We start from the raw sequence: 19,459 nt of genomic DNA on the forward strand, positions 1-19,459 counted from the left end.
AAAAAGATCAAAAATATGAATCAAATGGTAGTAAATACATACCTATTAACAATTACTTCAAATGAAAAAAGATTAAATGCCCCAATCAAAGAACATAGGGTGGCTGAATGGATAAGAAAACAAGACTCTTACATATGCTGCTTATAAGAGACTCACTTCAGAATGAAAGACACATACAAACAGAAAGTAAAGGGATCAAAATAGATATTTCATGCAAATGGAAATGAAAAAAAAAATATCTGGGATAGCAATACTTATATCAAACAAAAGAGACTTTAAAACAAAGGCTATACCAAGAGACAAAGAAGGACCCAGGAATCCTACTTGTGAGTATTTATCTGAAGAAACCCAAAGTACTACTTTGAAGAGACATGTGAACCCCTATGTTCACTGCAGCATATTTACAGTAGCCAAGGTATGGAGGCAACCTGGATGTCCATCGAAAGATGAATGGATAAAGAAGAGGTGGTACATATGTACAATGGAATATTACTCAGGCATTAAAAGAATGAAATCTTGCCATCTGCGAGATCTGGATGGACCTAAAAGGTACTGTGTCAGAGAAAGACAAATGCCATATGATTTTGCTAACACATGGAATCTAAAGAACAAAATAAACAAACAAACAAACTCATAGATATACAACGGAACATTCTGATGGTTGCTAGATGAGTGGGGAGTTGGCGTAGGTGGGTGTAAAAGGTGAAGGGACTAAGAAGTTCAAATTGGTCGTTACAAAATAGCCACAGGGATGTAAAGCATAGCATAAGGAATATAGTCAATATTATAATAACTATGCACGGTGTCAGATGGGTACTAAAATTATCTGAGTGATCACTTCATAAGTTGCATAAATGTTTAATCACCATGCTGTACACCTGAAACTAATATAACCTGTATGCCAACTGTAACTGAAAAATTAAAATTATTTTAAAAATACATAATCATATTTAAAGCACTTACTTTATTAACATTCCTCAGAACTGATTTCTAGAGTCTTGCTTCCCTAACAAAATAAAGCTTTCTAAGCTTAACAAGCTTTACAGTGATTTTTATGAATAAGCCTACAAAATATACATGTCACAATTTTACCAATTAGCTGTGTCATGTTATCCCAGCATCTTCAGAACTCATTTCTTCATCTCTAAAACCAGCTGATGCAGATATTTAAATCTTTATTTAAAGCTCTCAGATTCCATGATGGTACATTCAGAAAGCTTCTAACTTTTCTCCCTGCCTCTATTCTCTCCTTCTAAATTATCCTTCACATTACCACCAATTAATTTCCCCAAACTACTACTATATCAGTTTCCAATTGCTATTGCAAAAATTACCACAAACTCAGAAAATTTAGCCAACACAAATTTACTATCTTACAATTCTGTAGATCAGAAATCTGAAACACCTTGCACCGGGCTGAAATGGTGCTGGGACAACTAGATATTTACATGTCAAAGAAAGAAGCTGGATCCTTCTTTGACAGCATAGACAGAAATTAACTCTAGAATCATTTCCTAAATGTGAAGACTAAAACTATGAAGCTCCTAGAAGAAAACAGGAGTAAATCTATGTGACCTTGAGTTAGACAAAATGTTCTTAGCTATCATACCAAAAGTACAAGACATGAAAAAAATAATTGGTATATCGCACATCACCAAAATGAAATACTTTTGCACTCTAAAGGACACTATCAAGAAAGTAAAATGGTAAGTCATAGGAGAAAATTTTTGCAAATCATATCTGATATGATAAGGGACTGCTATCCAGAATATACAAAGAACACTTACAACTCAATAACAGAAAAGACATATAATCCAATTTAAAAATGGGCAAGAGATCTGAATAGATATTTTTCTACAGTTATATAAATGGCCAATAGCACATGAAAAGATGCTGGAAATCATCAGCCATTAGGGAAATGCAACTCAACACCACAATGAGATATCAGGTCACACCCACTAGGATGTCTACAGTAAGTCACATAACAGCAAGTGTTGGCAAGAATATAGAGAAACTGGAACCCTCAACGTTATTAGTGGGAATGTAAAATGGTGCAGCTGCTGTAGAAAACTGGCAATTTCTCAAAATGTTAAACATAAGAGTTATCATGTAACCAGGCAATTATATTCTTAAGTATATACCCAAGAGAAATGAAAATATATGTCTACACAAAAAACTGCTGTTCACAGCATTATTAATCATCACAGCCAAAAAGTAGAAACAACCCATATGTCCATGAACTGATAAATGGGTAAATAAAATGTGGTATAGCCATACAGTGAAATATTATTCACTGATAAAAAAGAACAAAGTACTGATGCATGCTCTAACATGAACCTTAAAAACATTATGGTCAGTGAAACAAGCCAGCGACAAAAGGTCACATACTGCATGCATGATTCCATTTATATGAACTTTACAGAATGGGTGAATCCAGAAAGATCGAAAGTAGTTCAGTAAGTGGTCACTCAGGGCTGGGGAGGAAAAGGGAATGGTGAATGACTGCTAATGGGTATGGGGTTTCTTTGGGGGATAATGAAAATGTTCTGAACAAAGATAATGATCATGATTACACAACTGCAAATATACTAGAAAACATTGAATCACACACTTACATGGATGAATTTTATGGTGTGTGTATTATATCGCAAAAAGTTGTTTTTAAAAGTTCAAGTATTTAGTTTATGTGTAAACCCAGTGACCATAAATTCTCTCCAAGTAGTCTGGAAAGAAAATAAGCATACAAGGTATCTTCTAAGAACACATATTTTTTCTTTATATGCTGCACTTAACATAGAAATCAACTATGCAGAAGAGTGTTTTATGTTAGTAAAGTTTATGACCATTATTAACACAGCCTGACTAAAAATAAATAAATGCATAAAACGAACAGCAAATTTAAAATAAACACCACCAAACTCTCCTCAGTGGTCACAAAATAACCCACCACCGCCGCCTGTCTTCCTTCACAATAGAGCCTCTGCCATCTTTTTGAACTGATCGCCCATAATTCCCCGACACAAACCGAGCTGGGTCAGACTTTCTACCACCCACCCTCCCACCACTCATCCACCGATCATCTATCTGTCGGTGTCTTGAATAAATTCTGGGGACTTTTCGCCCAATAAATGATTCCTTATTTTTCAAGGCCTGACTCAAGTCCTGTCCCACCAAAGGAATTTTTCCCAGCCTCTCTAGATCATACCAATCCAAATTCTACCAGCCTCTCACAGCTCAAACTCTCCATATCTCTTTGTCACCAAAAGGCACTTTTCACCACCCCAATTCAGCTAATTCACTAACAAGAGCAACGTTAATGACAAAAGTCACCTAGAATGTAGCTCTTTCAGTTCTAATTCCTTCAGTTACCCATTCCATTTTATAATTCCCACTTTTTGACTCCTAAACAGCACTTTCCCAATGACAGAGCGCCATCTAGTTGCAACACAGGATCATTCACAGTGGCAGCAGGAAGATCTCCATACTACTTTTACAGAAATGCACTGCAGGTAAAAATAAGAAGCCACAGCATCATTTTGCAGGGCGATGTCATTGTCTTATGTGTGCATCTTATTACCCCGAATAGTTTAATTCACAGGTATTTGTTCTCAAGTTCAGTACCATGCACTTACTAGTCACTTGATATTGACTAAATCAAATTCATTTTCTGAAGTGTACTATGCCAAAATTAATACGTAGATGGTTACAAATTCCCTTGACATAAAAGCATTTTGGAATTTATTACAGCATATAAGCAGCACAGATAAGTACAAAAATGGGGGGAAAAAACCCAACTCATGATTTACTTACATATAATGGAGCTTGTTGAGGATTAAGTTTCATGACCCAGGACACTGAAACAGAAAAGGGAGAAATAAATAAGAATAAAATTAAAGGTTATCCTCAGGTTCAAAAACAGGAGGATCAAAATGGCAAGACCGAACCCTCCATTCCCCTCTGTATTATACAAGCAACTTGAGGAGGTGTGTTCCTGTTAGCAAGGAGCTTACTGTCTAACTGTAAGGCAGAAATATTAAACAAAAGATGAATAAAGATATACTTTATTTCAATTAAAAAAATTAAAGGTTATCACCAAAAATATAAAAACCACCGTTAAGTCCTAGATGCCAAGGCACAGTCATCTGAGCACAAGTCCGAGATTACTAGACACGGCTTTCTTTGAGGTTTGTTAAGACAAGAAAGTCAAATATTGCAAAACTTGTTGCCCAGATTCAATCTTTTCAAGGGGAAGAAAGATTTTCCGACTGAAAAATAAAGACAAAACATTTCACTGCCACAGAAATAGTTTCAACAACCAATAGGCTATTAAAAGCAAACCAGTAAAGCGAAAACAGTGTATGTTTAGATATGCTTTCACATTAATCCCCTAAACTCACACACTACTACTTACCTGGGCTCCCCCCAGCCTCTCCAGGGAGCTTGGGGACACAGGGGCAGCAGAGGAGCACCAGAGCTCTCATCCTCAGGGAAGTGGGGCTACAGCTGGCCTCCAACACCTAAACGCTTATCGACCTTCTTAAAATTAATAGCTGAATTCCCTAGTGTTACTTGCACTAAATGAATTCACACACACACACACACACACACACACACACACACACACACACACAACTTATGAAAAACTTTAGAGAAGACTTCCAAGACTATATATGTATTAATCCTGAATCTTAAAAATAGCATGTCCTTAAAAGTTTAAGTTGCTGATTTGACCAGTACTTCATCTACACTAAAATATTATAGTCCAGAACTGTCGACTTCAGAAGGGCAGGTCCTTTGCCAAACACCGTGAATTTGAGAATAAACTGATCCCACCTTCCTAAGAGGGAAGCAGACTCAAGTAATTTCATTATAATTTGATCTAAAAAAGTGTCTCACCCGCAATAGGTGATTGAATTAAATTTAGGCTTATACTAATGAGCAACATAAACAACAGTGCAGAAATGTCGTTCATACATGCAAAAATGAAACAGAAAAAAATCCTACAACTGGTGTTCTACAGATCATAAAACCTTGCTTAATTTAAAATTAAGCTTGCTGTGCTCACTGGCCTTTTAATCAACTTTTCAGGTCTTGTTCAGACTTGCCTGGGACAAAAGATTGAAAGAACCTATAAATTTATGAATCAATTTGCTTTAACTGACTTCTGAAGTGTTCTCGTTATAGCAAGCAAAAGAAATATCAGTGGAAATTGAAAACAGGAATTAATACTTTGGTAATCCATACAGATTGGAGAAATCTATGGAGGCATACTACTGACTAAGCAGTCCTCTGATGATTTTTATGTGCCAAGAAATAGAGGACAACATCAACTTGTCTGAGTGGCTCCCACTGCATTTAGATGGAAGAGCTGGTAAAACTCACTCCAAGGAAGGGTTGATGCCATTTCAACAGTTTGGAATTGTAAACTCGTCTAAATATATTTCAAAGCCAAACCCATGCAAGTTGTTGTGATATCAGGATTAAAGAGGGATGACAAAGTGTCTGTCCTCTCGCACTGATCGAAGGGACAGGTCATTGCTATGCTGGCAACACAGGCTACTAAAAGAATAAATTTGTCAAAAGCAACCAAGGCAATGACCCCAGAAGCAAGGGATTGGGAGATTCAGGCTGCCTTTAGGCTTCTTCAGTGCTGACTCATGGGGGAAAGAGAGGACTAACATTTACAGAGCTTTATATTCAATATTGTATTTAGTCCCCATAAAAAGATATTTCTTCCATTTCCTTGGTGGAAAAACTGAGTCTTTCAATGATTAAATTATTTAACACCAATGTCAAGAAGTGGGAGAGCCCAGATCCAAAGCCAGTTTGAAAACACCTGCATTTCCCCCAAGATCGTAAGGGGAACTCCCACTAACAAGTGCAATCTACAAACACACTTGCCTCCTCTGGCCCCTGTTCTACAAACAGTCCTGTCTTTCTCTGACTTTGTTACACCAGCCTTCATTGTACATCAGTGCGCCAGGCACCACACTCCTCAAGGCGCTGAGGGGACAGGCGCTTCATAAAGCTTATTCTAGGAGTAACACAGATAAATAAAACGGTAAAACGGCCTTCAGATAATCATGAATTCTAGGGAAAAAAGAAACAAGAAACAGAATAGGAAATGAGTAGGATACCATTTAAAATACCTCTTTGAGGTGACATTTACCCAAAAATGAGAGATTAAGAAAGTAATAACAGTGTTCCAGACCCTCAAACTTGTCCTAAAACTGAGAACTCAGAGTTCTGATGCTAAACCATCATAAACTTGCTACGTATGTCAATCGGTGGTTGACTGTGCTAATTCAACGCCAACAGGAACCCCCAATTTGGGGCACAGTGAAGGAGGAGACCTTATTCGGGGCAAGCAGCTCAACTGTGATGCAGTACAGGTGCCAAGCACACAGCTTTGAGAGCGCTCGGCAGTGTTACAGCGCAATTAAGAGACAGCATGGTTGTGCGGTGGCTCTGGGGGCTGGGTCCCTCCCCCACAGACAGCTCAGTTTCGTTCTGGTCCACTCCACCTGCTCTGCTCTGGTCAGGAAAGACATCTTCGGTGATTCGTGGCAGCCAGGGAAACACAGTCTTTGGTGGAAAGGGAAAGAGCACTTTCCGGCCAGAGCCAGAAGGGTTCACTATAAAGAGAGAAGTCCCTGCCCCTGGTCCCGACTGGTCCCGACTGGTCCCGACTGGTCCCGACTGGTCCCGACTGGTCCCGACTGGTCCATTCTCAGGCAAATGAGGACTCCAAATCCTCACAGTTTCATTGCTCCAGAGAGCGCTGTCCTGATTGGTCAGAATGGAGCTGCTCTGATTGGTCAGTGGAGATTCTGGTGAAGATACAGTTGCATAGCTCGGACTGCATGGGGAAATGTCTCAGTCTTATTGGTTGAAATAGGATTCCGGGCACTCTTTTATAAGGGTTAACTAAGATGTCAGAAACTCAGGGCACACAGGTAGTTGAGTGCAGGAGACAAGCAGCTTAGTGCCCGCTTCCCCCTGAAGCGTGGCTGCCTGAGAGGCTTCTGTTTAGAAAAGGTTGCCAGGCTCTGTTTTTAGTTTGAGCCCAGTTAGTCATCAAGAGTCCTTCTTGGTAGGTACCTTCCTTCTTGGGGTCAACGCATATAATGCATTAACTTATTTTATACATTTAAACAATACTTGAGAACTGTGTTCTAAAAGAAAGAATGTATTACAGGAAGGTAGTTTTTGGACCGGAGTAAACACACTTAAAAACGAAATCTGTACACCAAGACCAAGTTCAAGTCTTCGTTTTGTCAACACTTTTGATCAAGCTTTCCCAAAGAGAAAATTAAAGAAATGTACTATGTCCAACTAATGATTTCATTGAGGAATTTTAAGAGAGAAAATCCTACAATTTCTTCCTTATTCAATAACTAGTGAATGACTGGGCAAGTTTACATGTTTACAGGGGCTGCTCTTACCTAACACAAGTACAACACGCGGCAGACACAGTTGTATGATAAGATTGCAAAACATGTGAAAGACTACAAAAAAAAGAAAATAGCAAAATTCAGAGAAGTAAATGATGTGGTTTTAAGTATGTTCGCCAAATCTACCACTCAACGGTAACCAGCTAGAGCCGTGAGGAGTCATAAGTTTGAGGAGTATGAAACAGTAACATGCAGAGTAATTGTTTTTATTCTTCCCGCATTTCCTATTTTTTTCAAATACTGAAGGAAAACAAATTTAATATTTTACTGTCATATAAAAATGACACATTCACTTTATGTCAAAATAAGACTCATACAATGTAATGCAACTATCTCAATTACAGAAATCTATATTCTCCCCCAAAGCTCACATGTAAGAAGTCTCAGGGCGCTGCTGACGGAGACTGGGGCCTCGATCTCCTCCAGCACTTTAATATCAACTATCATCAGCACACCACCACCAGAATGGACCAGCAGTGGGTGCGCAGTACTTAAAAAAATTAACATTGGAACTTTTTGCAATTCGTACTACCTGCAACGGTCTATGTAGAAATGCAGTCATTATATAGTATCACACAGAAACTCAGGCATGAAATGATGTGGCACTTTGACTGGTACAGAGGAAGTAAAAAGCATTTCCACCCACTAATGCATCTGATCAAATAAATGTGAAACCTTAGAAAGAAAAAAAAAAAAATCACACCCCTAAATAAAAATTGGTGTCCACAGCAGGGGCCAGCAGTTTCTGTAAAGAGCCAGATGGTAATTACTGTAGGCTTTTCAGGCCAAACGGTCTCTGTTGCAATATGTAAATAAATAAATGGGTGTGGCCATGTTCAAATAAAACTTTATTTATAAAAGGGGCAGCAGGCTAGATTCAGCCGGTGGGTCATAGAAAGCCAACTCCTGATCAAAAACTAACTAGCAACCTCTTAACTGAAAGAGGCAGTATGTCTTCATTCAACATCTTTATATGTCTCAAAGATATTTTAGCTAAAAAACACTTCTCAATACAGGAAAGACATAGGGTGCTACACAATTCTCTCTAGATAAAAAATCTAATCAAATAGGTAAGCATCTCAAGTTCTTTTTGGATAAACTGTATGACCTTGAGAAAGTCACTTAACTGGTCTGAATCCATCTCCTTGTGTGTAGAAAGAGCCTAGTAACATCTACCTATATGAAGGAGCTGGTGGAAGGATTAGAGAGATAATCCAAGTGAAGTGCTTAAGCACACTGCTGGGCACAGAGGAGAAGCCAGTTTCTTCTTGCAGTTTTCTGCATCTCAATGGAGACTACCAAGTAATATATATGTATTTCTGTCTTAAAATACATCAGTGGCTAAATTACAATTCTATAATATTATGAAATAACCACAGAAAAGAATCTGGATGAACAAATACCAAAATGTTAAGTATACATATTTCTGGGGTTTACAGAGAGTTTTCATTCCTAAATTATCTGCTTCTTAATCACAACTATTCAAACAATGGATAGATATTGCTTTTGTAATCAGGAAGAAAACTTTATACACAGCGCATCTGTTTTAAGCCCTGTGTCATTAAATGTATCACAACTGAAATGGAAACGAGTACAAGGCATTTTTTCCTAAATATGCAAACTAAAGAAATCTATGATCTTTATTAACGGTCCCTAGAACTGATAAAAAAAAATGCAATTAAAATAAATGTCTGTACCCATATGTATGCAACATAAACCAAACACACTGTTCTTTAGACATATCCACACATTATACTAGAGAAGCCTTTAACAGGTACTCCACCATTAATGAAATGTCCGGGGTTGAAGGATCATAGGCCCCCAAAACTGTGTCAGGTAATTATACTGTACTTCTGAACCTGTCAGCTTGGTGATCTCGGCCCCTTTCCTAAGGACCAGTTCAGGTCTGACAAACCTACCACTTCAATGGACACAGTTTTGTCATTCACAACAGAAAAGCCTCCAAATCCACACAAAAAACGATGCACAAACCACCCACCACAACCAACCCGGTCTCAACAGGAGGAAGGCAGCTGTTTGGGACTCAGCCATGTATAGAGAACTTTTACCTATAGGGTGTCTGAGTGGCAGAATGTGCTTCAAATTCCCACGGCAAGGTACCCTGCTAAGACCGGGCTACGGTAAATCCTTTGAAACCCGCAAACATTTGGGGTGAGGGTAAACATGGAAATAGCAATGCACACTCTGCATTCTTGTAAAAGAGTCAATGTTCAACTCTTCCTCAAGGAAAATAACAGGATCCAAAGACTCTTCCCTTCATCCCTAAGGAGGCTGGGCTGGTGGCTATGAACATGTTATGTGCTGGCTGGGGGTGGGAGTAGGGAATTCTGAACAATGGAAAAGGTATAAACAGAGAACAGGCCTGATGTGGATGTCAAGTTCTACAAAAAATATAAAAAACTACATGTACCAAATATATTTCCTAAAAAGGGACTGAGAAAATCTTTAGGAGCCTCATAAATGAGTCCCGTTTATACCCACATTAATTAATAACTGAGCGGCTAAACGCTGACTCCGAGATGTTTTCTCACATGAGCATAAGCTGGAGGCCCTGTTAAATAGCATCTATTTTTTTACGCCCACCCCCACCCCACACTTCCACCGTTACAGAGTCCAAATCAGAAGACTGGACCTGATGTTTTGCCTTGAAATCACGGCCCACGCTTTGGAAAACAATGGTGCTGAGACCCATAACATGGGTCTGATTCTCTTATGGCACAGGTACCCTTGCTCTGTCCCACTATCACATGACAGGATGCTCACTAATCACCAAGAAAAAAGCAAAGCACTGGTCACAAATGGGGTGAGATAGGGAGAGCCTACAGCAGGTAGATGGGACATGAAGAAAATGAGTCCGACACAGTGCAACACTCACAGTAAACAAAGGACATAACAAATTAAGAAGCAAAAACAAGAAAAACACTAACGTTCGTGCTCACTCATTCTTTATCACTGCTTGACTAACTAATAGGCAGAGTGCTCCTGAATTTAGGGCAAACACATACATACTAATAAAGTAATTATAGGAAATAAAAAATGAGAACTCTTATTACCATGATAATTAAAATGATTAAATAAATTTAATTTAAAAATCATAACTCTCTCCTGCACTCTTCCCAGAGCTCCCTGTGACATTCGCATGGGAGAGCACACCGCAACCCTTTTGGTGCTCAGGGTCTCCTTTCCCTTATATATGTGTGTACTATCCGCCTGGCACATAGGCTCAGTGGTAGGTAATCTCAAATTTCTGAGCCACTAGAATATTACATGTATACAGCTAATTGTTGAGCTTTAGGGATAAATGATCCATCGCCCCTACCAATTTAGTAAGAGACATATATGTGTAAACAGATCATTATATTACAGTATGACAAATACAATAAAATTTTTACAAGGATCAGTAAGGAGCAAAAAACTCTAGAAGGTGGTGGAGGCCCAGGCAGCTTAATGGAACAGGCCAACCCCGAGGCAAGTTTCACCAAGTGAACATAGGAGAAGTGTATGAGAAGCAGGTAGATGGAACATGAAAAAAATGGGACATGCAGAAGGAACAGTAAGTACATCCAAAGACAAGACAGCACGGTGAGTTAAGAATTAGACATAAAAATGAAAAGTCCAAACAAGAGATGATGGGAGACAAGACAGGAGAAGCAACACTGAATTTACATACCTCAAAGCTGCTTGGCCTTGGAGGCAAAGAAGGAGGACAGAGGAAAACACACAAACTACTGTGACACAGCTCTACCCTAAAGACATTCTAGCCATACAATGGTAATAGCATCAACAAATTTTTTTCATCTCTTCTTATTTTTTTAAGCTCAGCTCCAATTTTCGTTCATATACAACTACAGGTTCAAAGATTCACAAAAGATAGCACTGATCATGTAGCCTAAACTCAAACCCAGACAGAGCCAGTATCTGTTTGTGCATTACAACCAATAAGGTCAGGCCAGACCCATCACGGCTTCCCTGAGGTGCACTAGCAAGGGCTGGCCTTCCAATCAATCTCCAAAGCCAAAACCCTACCCAAATCCTGTCAGCCACAGAATTTTATCAGTAGAAGGGGTCTCAGAAGCAGCCCACGTTACCGTTCTTCCCCAAGCAAGAATCTCTGCCCAGTCTACCCGCCTCTGCTTGTAGACTTGAGTGTCAGGACCTAACCACCTTGAGAAAAATCTCTAAGGCTCCATCTGCACCTGACTCAACCTTCCTAAAACGCTTTTTCATTCTGTAGCTCCCCCTCTGCCTGCACAGTTGTAAGCAACCTCTGAGAAAGTTTTTTTGGCGTCCCAACCTCTTTTCTTTAGGAAGCTATGGGATGGCACTAAGATCTGCCATGACTCAAGACAGGGCAAGTAAGGCTTAAAAATAAAATGTGATCACACAGTTTTTTTTTTTAACCCACCTTAGTTCTTCTAGAGCTTCCAAGCCTAAGGTGGAGAGCCCGACAGCCTGCAGCTCATAAGCCCAGACCCTGTATCCACAGGCACACACAGCTTGGGGCTGGCAATGGCTGGCGGAGAGATTAAGCTCTACCTTTTCTCTATAAGAAACTCAGTATCATATTCATTTTACACCAACTCTGTATAAGCCACTTTGATGAATAATGATTAAAAAACAACAACAACAAAAAAAACAGATGATTGCGAAGTCCTCATCCAGATTGGACACAACCTCCTAAGCATTTAAGAATTCTTAACAACCCCAACAGAAGGACGTCAAGATACAAATGAGAATGGCAATATACTTCAGAGAAGGAGACAGACAAAGCTGGGTTTGAGTTTCAGTGAGTGGCACTTCTGGCTGCATTACCTTGGACAAGTTACTTAACTTCTAAGCTTTACCCTCATCTGTAAAATGGGAAATAAAAATAAAAGACTGTGTGTAAACTGTTTAACACAGTGGTAGGCAATAAGAAAATATTCGGTAAATTAAGTTCCTGTTCTTACAACATGGTATGAGTGAGTACTAACCGCACATCACATTCAACTCCCAAGTCTCCTGGATCATCCTAACCACGGTGTTGATACTTAATTCTAGATAAAGGGTACTGAGGGAAATGCAGACCCCAATAGAGATGGTGCTCTATTAAATATGCTCTTTAACTTTGGTGAACTCTCGACAGCCATCCAGGCTTCCCTACTCCCCCTCCTCCTGCCTCTGGACAGTGTTCAATGCATTATCTATGCAGCCTTATTTAGAACTCCTTTCTCCTCCACCCAACAGCTTCCATCCAGCTCCAGCACGTACCATCTGCACGCACCATGCTCAGCCCAGTTCTCACTCCTCTGCTCATGACAAGGCCTTCCACCTTTGATGATTCTGATATTAGGAGTACTGCTGATAATCTAGCACCCAGGATCAGCAATAAATCGCATACTGTCTCATATCTTTTTATTTCTGTGCTTGCCTTTTCTGCTTAACTTCTTTATTTGAGTCTACCACAGTGATGTCATCTGTAGCACTTCACACCACTACTGCTCCTGCCACAGCATCTGGCACAGCGCTGAGCACGCGACGAATACTAAAGAAATGGCTGATACAAACATCAGAGACAAATTAATCAGCGGCTTTTCTGCACCACTTGATGGCAAGGACCTACGGTATAGCTCTAAGAACAAAACTCAAAATACCTAAGATTGGTCTAGTACCAGAAGGTTAATCTCATTAAAGGTAGTATAGATCTTGTCACGTGTTAAGAAATCCAGCCTGATCAATGTGCTTCATCAGCTAGAGAGGAACTAGGTACCAGAGTGGGGGGAGTCAGCAGCACCTAACTGAACAAGCTCAGAGCAAAAGGGAGTGCGAAGAGCTGCTTAACGCTATACTTAGGCCCTCATGTGATGGCTGGTGCCCTGGGAAGAGGAACACATGTACATGCTATTTCAATTCTCTCTGGGTTTAACACAGGCCTGTGGTTTCCTGCAGAAATGGTTTCTGCTGCTTTGCAAAGCTCTATATGGAGAAGAAAACTCCAAATGGCTATTCCACAGGTGAGAATTTTGCCGCCAGCTGTATCCTGTTATCCAAAGGAAACGGAACTGTAAGCTGCCAGGAGGTCCAGACACAGGAGAGCAAGAACATAAATTCAATAAATGCTGTCACTCTTATCCCTACAGTAATAAGAATAAGAGACTTTAAATTTAGAAAACTTCATACACAGCTGGGTTTTATGTAAATTAACTTCACAGGGGGTTAAAATAGATATCCGGTAAAGAGACTGCCAAATTCAAGCCTTTATACTTCCTTCATCCTCCCAAACCTTTATCATCCAAAAAGCAAGCAGCGCAATGGACTGACCCAATTATAAACCATTTGGAAAGATTAAACATAAGCAAGTGGGCCCTCATACAACGAGGACACTACTGAGCTAGGCAACCTTACCTGGATGAATCCCAGGACATGGAGTGGCTACTCTGTTAGAAATTATTTCAGTGATACACTGCCCACTTCCTTGGACACATTAGATGACAAAAGCACTATCAGAGTAGTCCCATAAGTGGCAGACATAAGAGGTATTAGAAACAGATACTAGAAAATGTTTCAATGTTTTAAATTGTTAAGATGGTTATTCTGTCTCACGGATCTTGAACACTAAACAGGAAAGGTATTCCTCAGCAACCTCTCCTCCAGGTACCATGTAGGCTGGTGCTACAGGAAACAGTGTGCACTTGTCATATCCACCACACAGGGGGAGGATGTTCTTACACATTCGGAAAAACCAATAATTTACAAGAGTTGTGACTTATTCTTCTGGGCTATTAATTAATTCGCTTTCAATTCAGACATACTATTTCACAAAACAAACATAATAAGAGTTTGACAATATTAAGGTAACAGGTAAAATTACATCTCAACTGAGTTTCAAATCTACTAGGTGAGAAAAATCTATGTTCTGTGATTTCTCCTACCTTGATAAATTCACTGAAATTATTTAAAAAGAATGATTCGAAAGGCAGCTTTTCATCAAATTATTTAAAAGTCACTGCCAGTCTAAATTTGGATGATATTTTATTACACTTGTTCTGGAATTAGAAATAACAAATATAAGAGACTGTAGAGGTTATTCTCTGAATGCCATATTTTCTGAACTCCTCTTAATAGGAAAATCTTAGAGTGTCACATATGTTAATAGCTTATCAAACAATGCATGAGGGGGAAATTAATTTCCCCACTGGAACTAAGTTAAAAAAATAAAGTTATTATAAATACAGACCTGTTGCTTTAAAACATCTTAGCATTTCTAGTCGTGTATGAGGAGATAAACAGCACATTAACAGAAATGCATAATGATTAATTATTGTTTCTGGTAAATGTAGAAACAGACCATCTTGCTATGCAGGTGAGACTTGAAATATTTAACATATTTAAGCTAATGAAAGTCAGGAATCTACTACACAATACTGTTTCCCTTAAAATTACAACACTTCAAAATTCAAAAAAATATACAGTATAGGTGACTCATAAAATCAATAACAGAACAATCCAAATGCTAATAATCTGGCCACATTGGGCAGATCATTGGCTACTTTTCCTGAGAATCTGTACAGTGGAAAAGAAAATTAAGGAGAAAAGACTAAAGATGTTTAGGCATACTGTCCTAAAAGTAAAACTTGTTTTGCAGGTTTTGTTAGCTGGGAGTGGACACCTGTGTCTTCACAGAGCCCAGGCCATCCAGAAAGCAACTGCATGTGGAAGGGGATGAGAAGACAGAAAACTTAAGGCAAGCAAACAAAAGGCATGTGAAAGGCAACAAAAGGGACTCATTAGTTTCAACGAATACTGAGTGTGCGCTACACACCGACTGTGGACAGAACACCACATATAAATAGTGCAAATAAAGTCTCCAGAGAGCTCTGTGATCTTGTCTGACTCCACGTACATTCAGTAGGCCCCACGGCAGGCCCCCTACTACAGCAAATGGTTGGTTCAGTGAGAGAACAGCTGTGGTTAGAAGGTGGCCACAATTCAGACTGAGCCGAAACACGCAAGAAGGCTGATTCAAAAATCTGAGACAGCCAAAGCAAAGAATCACAGCTCGACCATCGCATGTCGACTGATGACTGACAAATGGCTAGACTGCCATGGCTCCTGTAGGTGGGCCATTGGGGAGGGGGAGCTGAAGTCTAACCCTTTGCTAACGCCAAAGCCTTTCTCCTCTGTCTGAAATAGTTACTAATCACTTGCCTCTGAGAACTGCTAAAGGTCAAATAAACCCGTGGGGCACTAAATGGTACAGTGACAATGCAGAGTAGATGTGCCAGCAGCCTTGTCTTTCACTGACAGCACCCAGCAAACAGGCACACCTGGCTTGGGACAGCCAATAAGACAAAAAAATAGTAACGTAAGATGGGCAACCACCAAGAAACCAAGGCCTTACTTTTTGCAGCAACAGCAGAATCCTTAAAAAGAGAGCACACTCAAATAACCACTGCTTTGGAAGTTTACAGTCAAAACTTCAGTGATAGCAATTCCCCTTCTAAATGACTTGAATAAGGTGTTTTCAACTATCCAACTTGGGCTCAGAACAGTTGTCACTGTGGCTGGCTCTCCATCGGCAGGAAGCAGCAATGGTAAAAACCACATGCCAACCCAATCTCAGCCTCCACCCCATGAGGTAAAAACTCATAGGTCAAGATTTTTTTCATAGTTTTAAAAATACATCCCTGATTCCTTTTTCTTACCCTCTGCTCCACTTCCCAAATGATGGTACAACCAAAGTAAAGACCACATTCTAAAATGCTTTCCAGAAGCATTTGCACAGAACAAAACTGCCCCACTACCTACTACAGGAAACAGCTAAGCAAAGATGAAGGTGGCAAACTGACTGCTAGCTCTGTCCCGCATGCTCCTCACCCTGGGCTCCGCCCTCCTCAGCTTGGCACATGACATTTCAATGGAAAGACCTGGTCACTTTCTATCTCATCTGTCTGTACAGAAATAGAGACACTGTACATGTTCAGAGAACAGAGTAAAAGGATTAGCAATGAACTCCAATTATACCAAGTGATCTCATCCTCTTGTTACAAGCTGCTTCCTGGCATTTAAAATCCACTTCTGAGCCTCGACCAAGGGCATTTTTTAAAATATAGCCCCCTCCCTCACTCTTTCTCAAGCACACACCGGAAATACACCGGGCGGTAAACATGCACTCACTGGCTTTCAGAATTCATACTCTTCGAAAACCACACAATGTACATGTAACTCACTGACAGATAAGCTGTAGCCTCCTTTCATTCCTCAACAGGTGTTCTTCCCATTAGTCCAAAAAGTAAACACCTTAATTCCATATTTCTCACATCTTATAGCTTATCAATTACAAAGAACTATCATCGTCATCTTCGCTGGTATTTATAAAAAGAACTCACTCTGTTCCAGGCACCTTGCTAATCCTCACATTAACCAATTTTACAAATGAGATTTATGCTTAAAATTACCAGTATAAGGTCGCATGGCCAGTAAAATGGAAGCCAACATTTGAACTCAGATCTGACTGCAAACCCCATGTTCTGCCTCTCTGGAAGACACTGCCGCCCCCACAATCGGCAAGGCCCCTGACCTTCGTCTCTCATACTGCGAACGGAAGGAGTGGAACCGGCCATCTGAAAGTTCCTCCCATAACACACAGAACTCCACCTACGGATCCCTTGGTACCCGAGGTCTATAAACAAATGAGGCACGTGATTTAGTACACTGGGGACTAAACACAGTGAGGATGAAAAGGAATGGAAAATGCTTGGTGGAGGAAGAAGCTTTACACTAATTAAGACTGAAGAGAGAGGAGGAGGAAGGCAGAGACATTCGTTTGTTTACAGCTTCTCCACAGACTAATCCACCTGTTTCATCTCCCCCACAGCTTACCATTGTAGACTAACTTAGAGATGTGCCCCATTCCATTTTTCAAGAATAGCAGTAGACAATAGTCTATGGGAAAAAGTCAGCTGTGCAGTTACCCAACAAGTAAAGCAACTCAACAGACCAACATGTTCCTACCCAGATCCAAATGGAAATGTTTACAAGCTCAAGAGTCAGCTGGGAACCGACTCCCATCTACAGAAACACAGGCTAACATCCGCCAGCTAAAAGCTGCTGCCCAAAAATTTAGTTGCTGTTACATAAGCAACAGGAACTTCTCAGAATTTCTTCCCTTAAATTCTACAAAAATCTGATAAAGAAAATAATCAAGCTTCAAAACCAATACCGAAGCTTAGTAAAGAGAGTGAACAAGGAGTCTTTCACATTCAAAACTGCAGTGAAAGGGAAGGATGTTTCTGTCAGTACTACGTTAAATTTCACAAACTGTAATACAGAAGAGACCACCCTATCACTTCATGGCACATACTAAAAAGGATACTGGCTTTTCACACAGGGGATTAGACATCTTGAAGTCTGCTCTAAGGCTGGAGTTAAAAATAAGACAAAGAAGTTGCCAAACGAGGTGGACAGACCAAAGACACATATACCATGACCTTTCATTATAAACCCCGATCACTATCCCAGGTCACAGCAACAAACACAATGCAGCCACCTACAGGATGCCTCCCACCCAGCACAAGAGGAGGCGGGGGTGGGGAAAGAGTTGGGGAATCTAAAAACTCAGTTATGGAGTCTCCAAGGAGACACTCCTTAGTTGATATTCAGACATGCGCTAACAGCCTCACCATTTACTAGCTGTACAATCTTGGGGAACCCAATTGGACCTTTGAAGTTCAGTCTTTTCTCTATAAAGACAGATGAAAAAGAAACTACCAGTTTTTAACTCCCTCTTTGAAATTTTTTCCTTAAAACAAAATTATACACAAAATCTGCAAAATTAGAAATGACCTAGAACAATTGGTTATGATGAAACCAAAAGGAAATCAGAGGCAAAAATAATTATGTGGAAGACTTATTACTACACATGCAGACTGTTTTAAGCTTCATGATAGATATTATTCCTATTTGACAAGAAAATGGACATCGGAGTTCAAAGAACTTGTGTAAGAACACCCTATTCCAAAGTAGTAGACTCTGGAGTCAATTTGACTCCTAAGTTTCTTTGTAATGCCAGACTACACTTTCTCCCCAAATCTGTAACTGGATTCCTAACACCTATGGAGGACACATACTGATGCACACACACACGATGGGGACAGGCAACGGAGGTTTGAATATTTATCACCAGGGAAGCCAGTGGTCTGATGAAGCCTATAATAGACAGAGGTGCCCATCCCTCATGTCAGACTTTAACCCATTGGTTGCTGGATCATAGGGACTGTGTTGATAGGCAAGGGGCCATCTGGGGAGGTCCAAGGTCACCAAGAACAAGAAGTAGGAATAGGGGCTTGGGGAAGCATTTCGAACTTCTAACAATCAGTATGGCCTCACCAGTGCATACTTGCTAGGTGTGAGCACGTAAGCATGCATTTCTAACAAGGTTAAGGTCAGAATCACAGGACTCTGGCTTCCACATTTCAACCAAGGCACATTAAGGACAACTCAGTGCCACGTGACTCTCAGTGCTGCCACCAGCAACATCATCTAGGGGAGAAAAGTGAAGATCCAATGAAAGCCTCCCCAGAGGCTGCTCTCTGTCAAGCTGACTGTGGTATCAATAAAGTGTGCTGCCTCTGATGTAGCCAGTCTACCTCAAATACATCAGTCTCCTTTCTGCCCTTTCTCAGAAACAAGAAGAGGGTAGCAACAAAGGAAAGCAAGAAGAAAGGGAAAAGCAGAGCACACAGAAAGAGCCAGTGTTCGCTGCAGACTTCCAAAAGGAACAAGCCCTGCCTGGCACGTTTCAAAAACCACCACATTCTACCATTTTGTGAGATTTAGTGTTGGCTGCAACTTAATCTCCTGATCTCATAACAGTGCAATCTGTAAGACCCAGAATGAAACACGACAGGGACTGAAATCGGTCAGGCTTGTTAAGACTGGACAGTTGGGGGAAAGCAGGACAAAAATCAAGCCTCACTTCTTCCCAGGTGCTGTGCTCATCCTTT

General features: G+C 40.2%; 1 protein-coding gene across 1 annotated transcript in view; it reads right to left on the reverse strand.

The window, feature by feature from the left end:
- The window catches only part of AKAP13 (A-kinase anchoring protein 13), a 247,495-nt gene that overhangs the window by 185,439 nt on the left and 42,597 nt on the right, over nucleotides 1-19,459 (reverse strand). Inside the window, exon 2 of the mRNA XM_023529007.1 lies at nucleotides 3,811-3,854. Within this exon, the coding sequence (XP_023384775.1) occupies nucleotides 3,811-3,843 (33 nt within the window). The 5' untranslated portion in view covers nucleotides 3,844-3,854. The remainder of the gene's footprint in view (nucleotides 1-3,810; nucleotides 3,855-19,459) is intronic.

This window comes from Pteropus vampyrus, unplaced genomic scaffold (genome assembly GCF_000151845.1).
Source record: "Pteropus vampyrus isolate Shadow unplaced genomic scaffold, Pvam_2.0 Scaffold34, whole genome shotgun sequence".
Taxonomy (NCBI): Eukaryota; Metazoa; Chordata; class Mammalia; order Chiroptera; family Pteropodidae; genus Pteropus; species Pteropus vampyrus.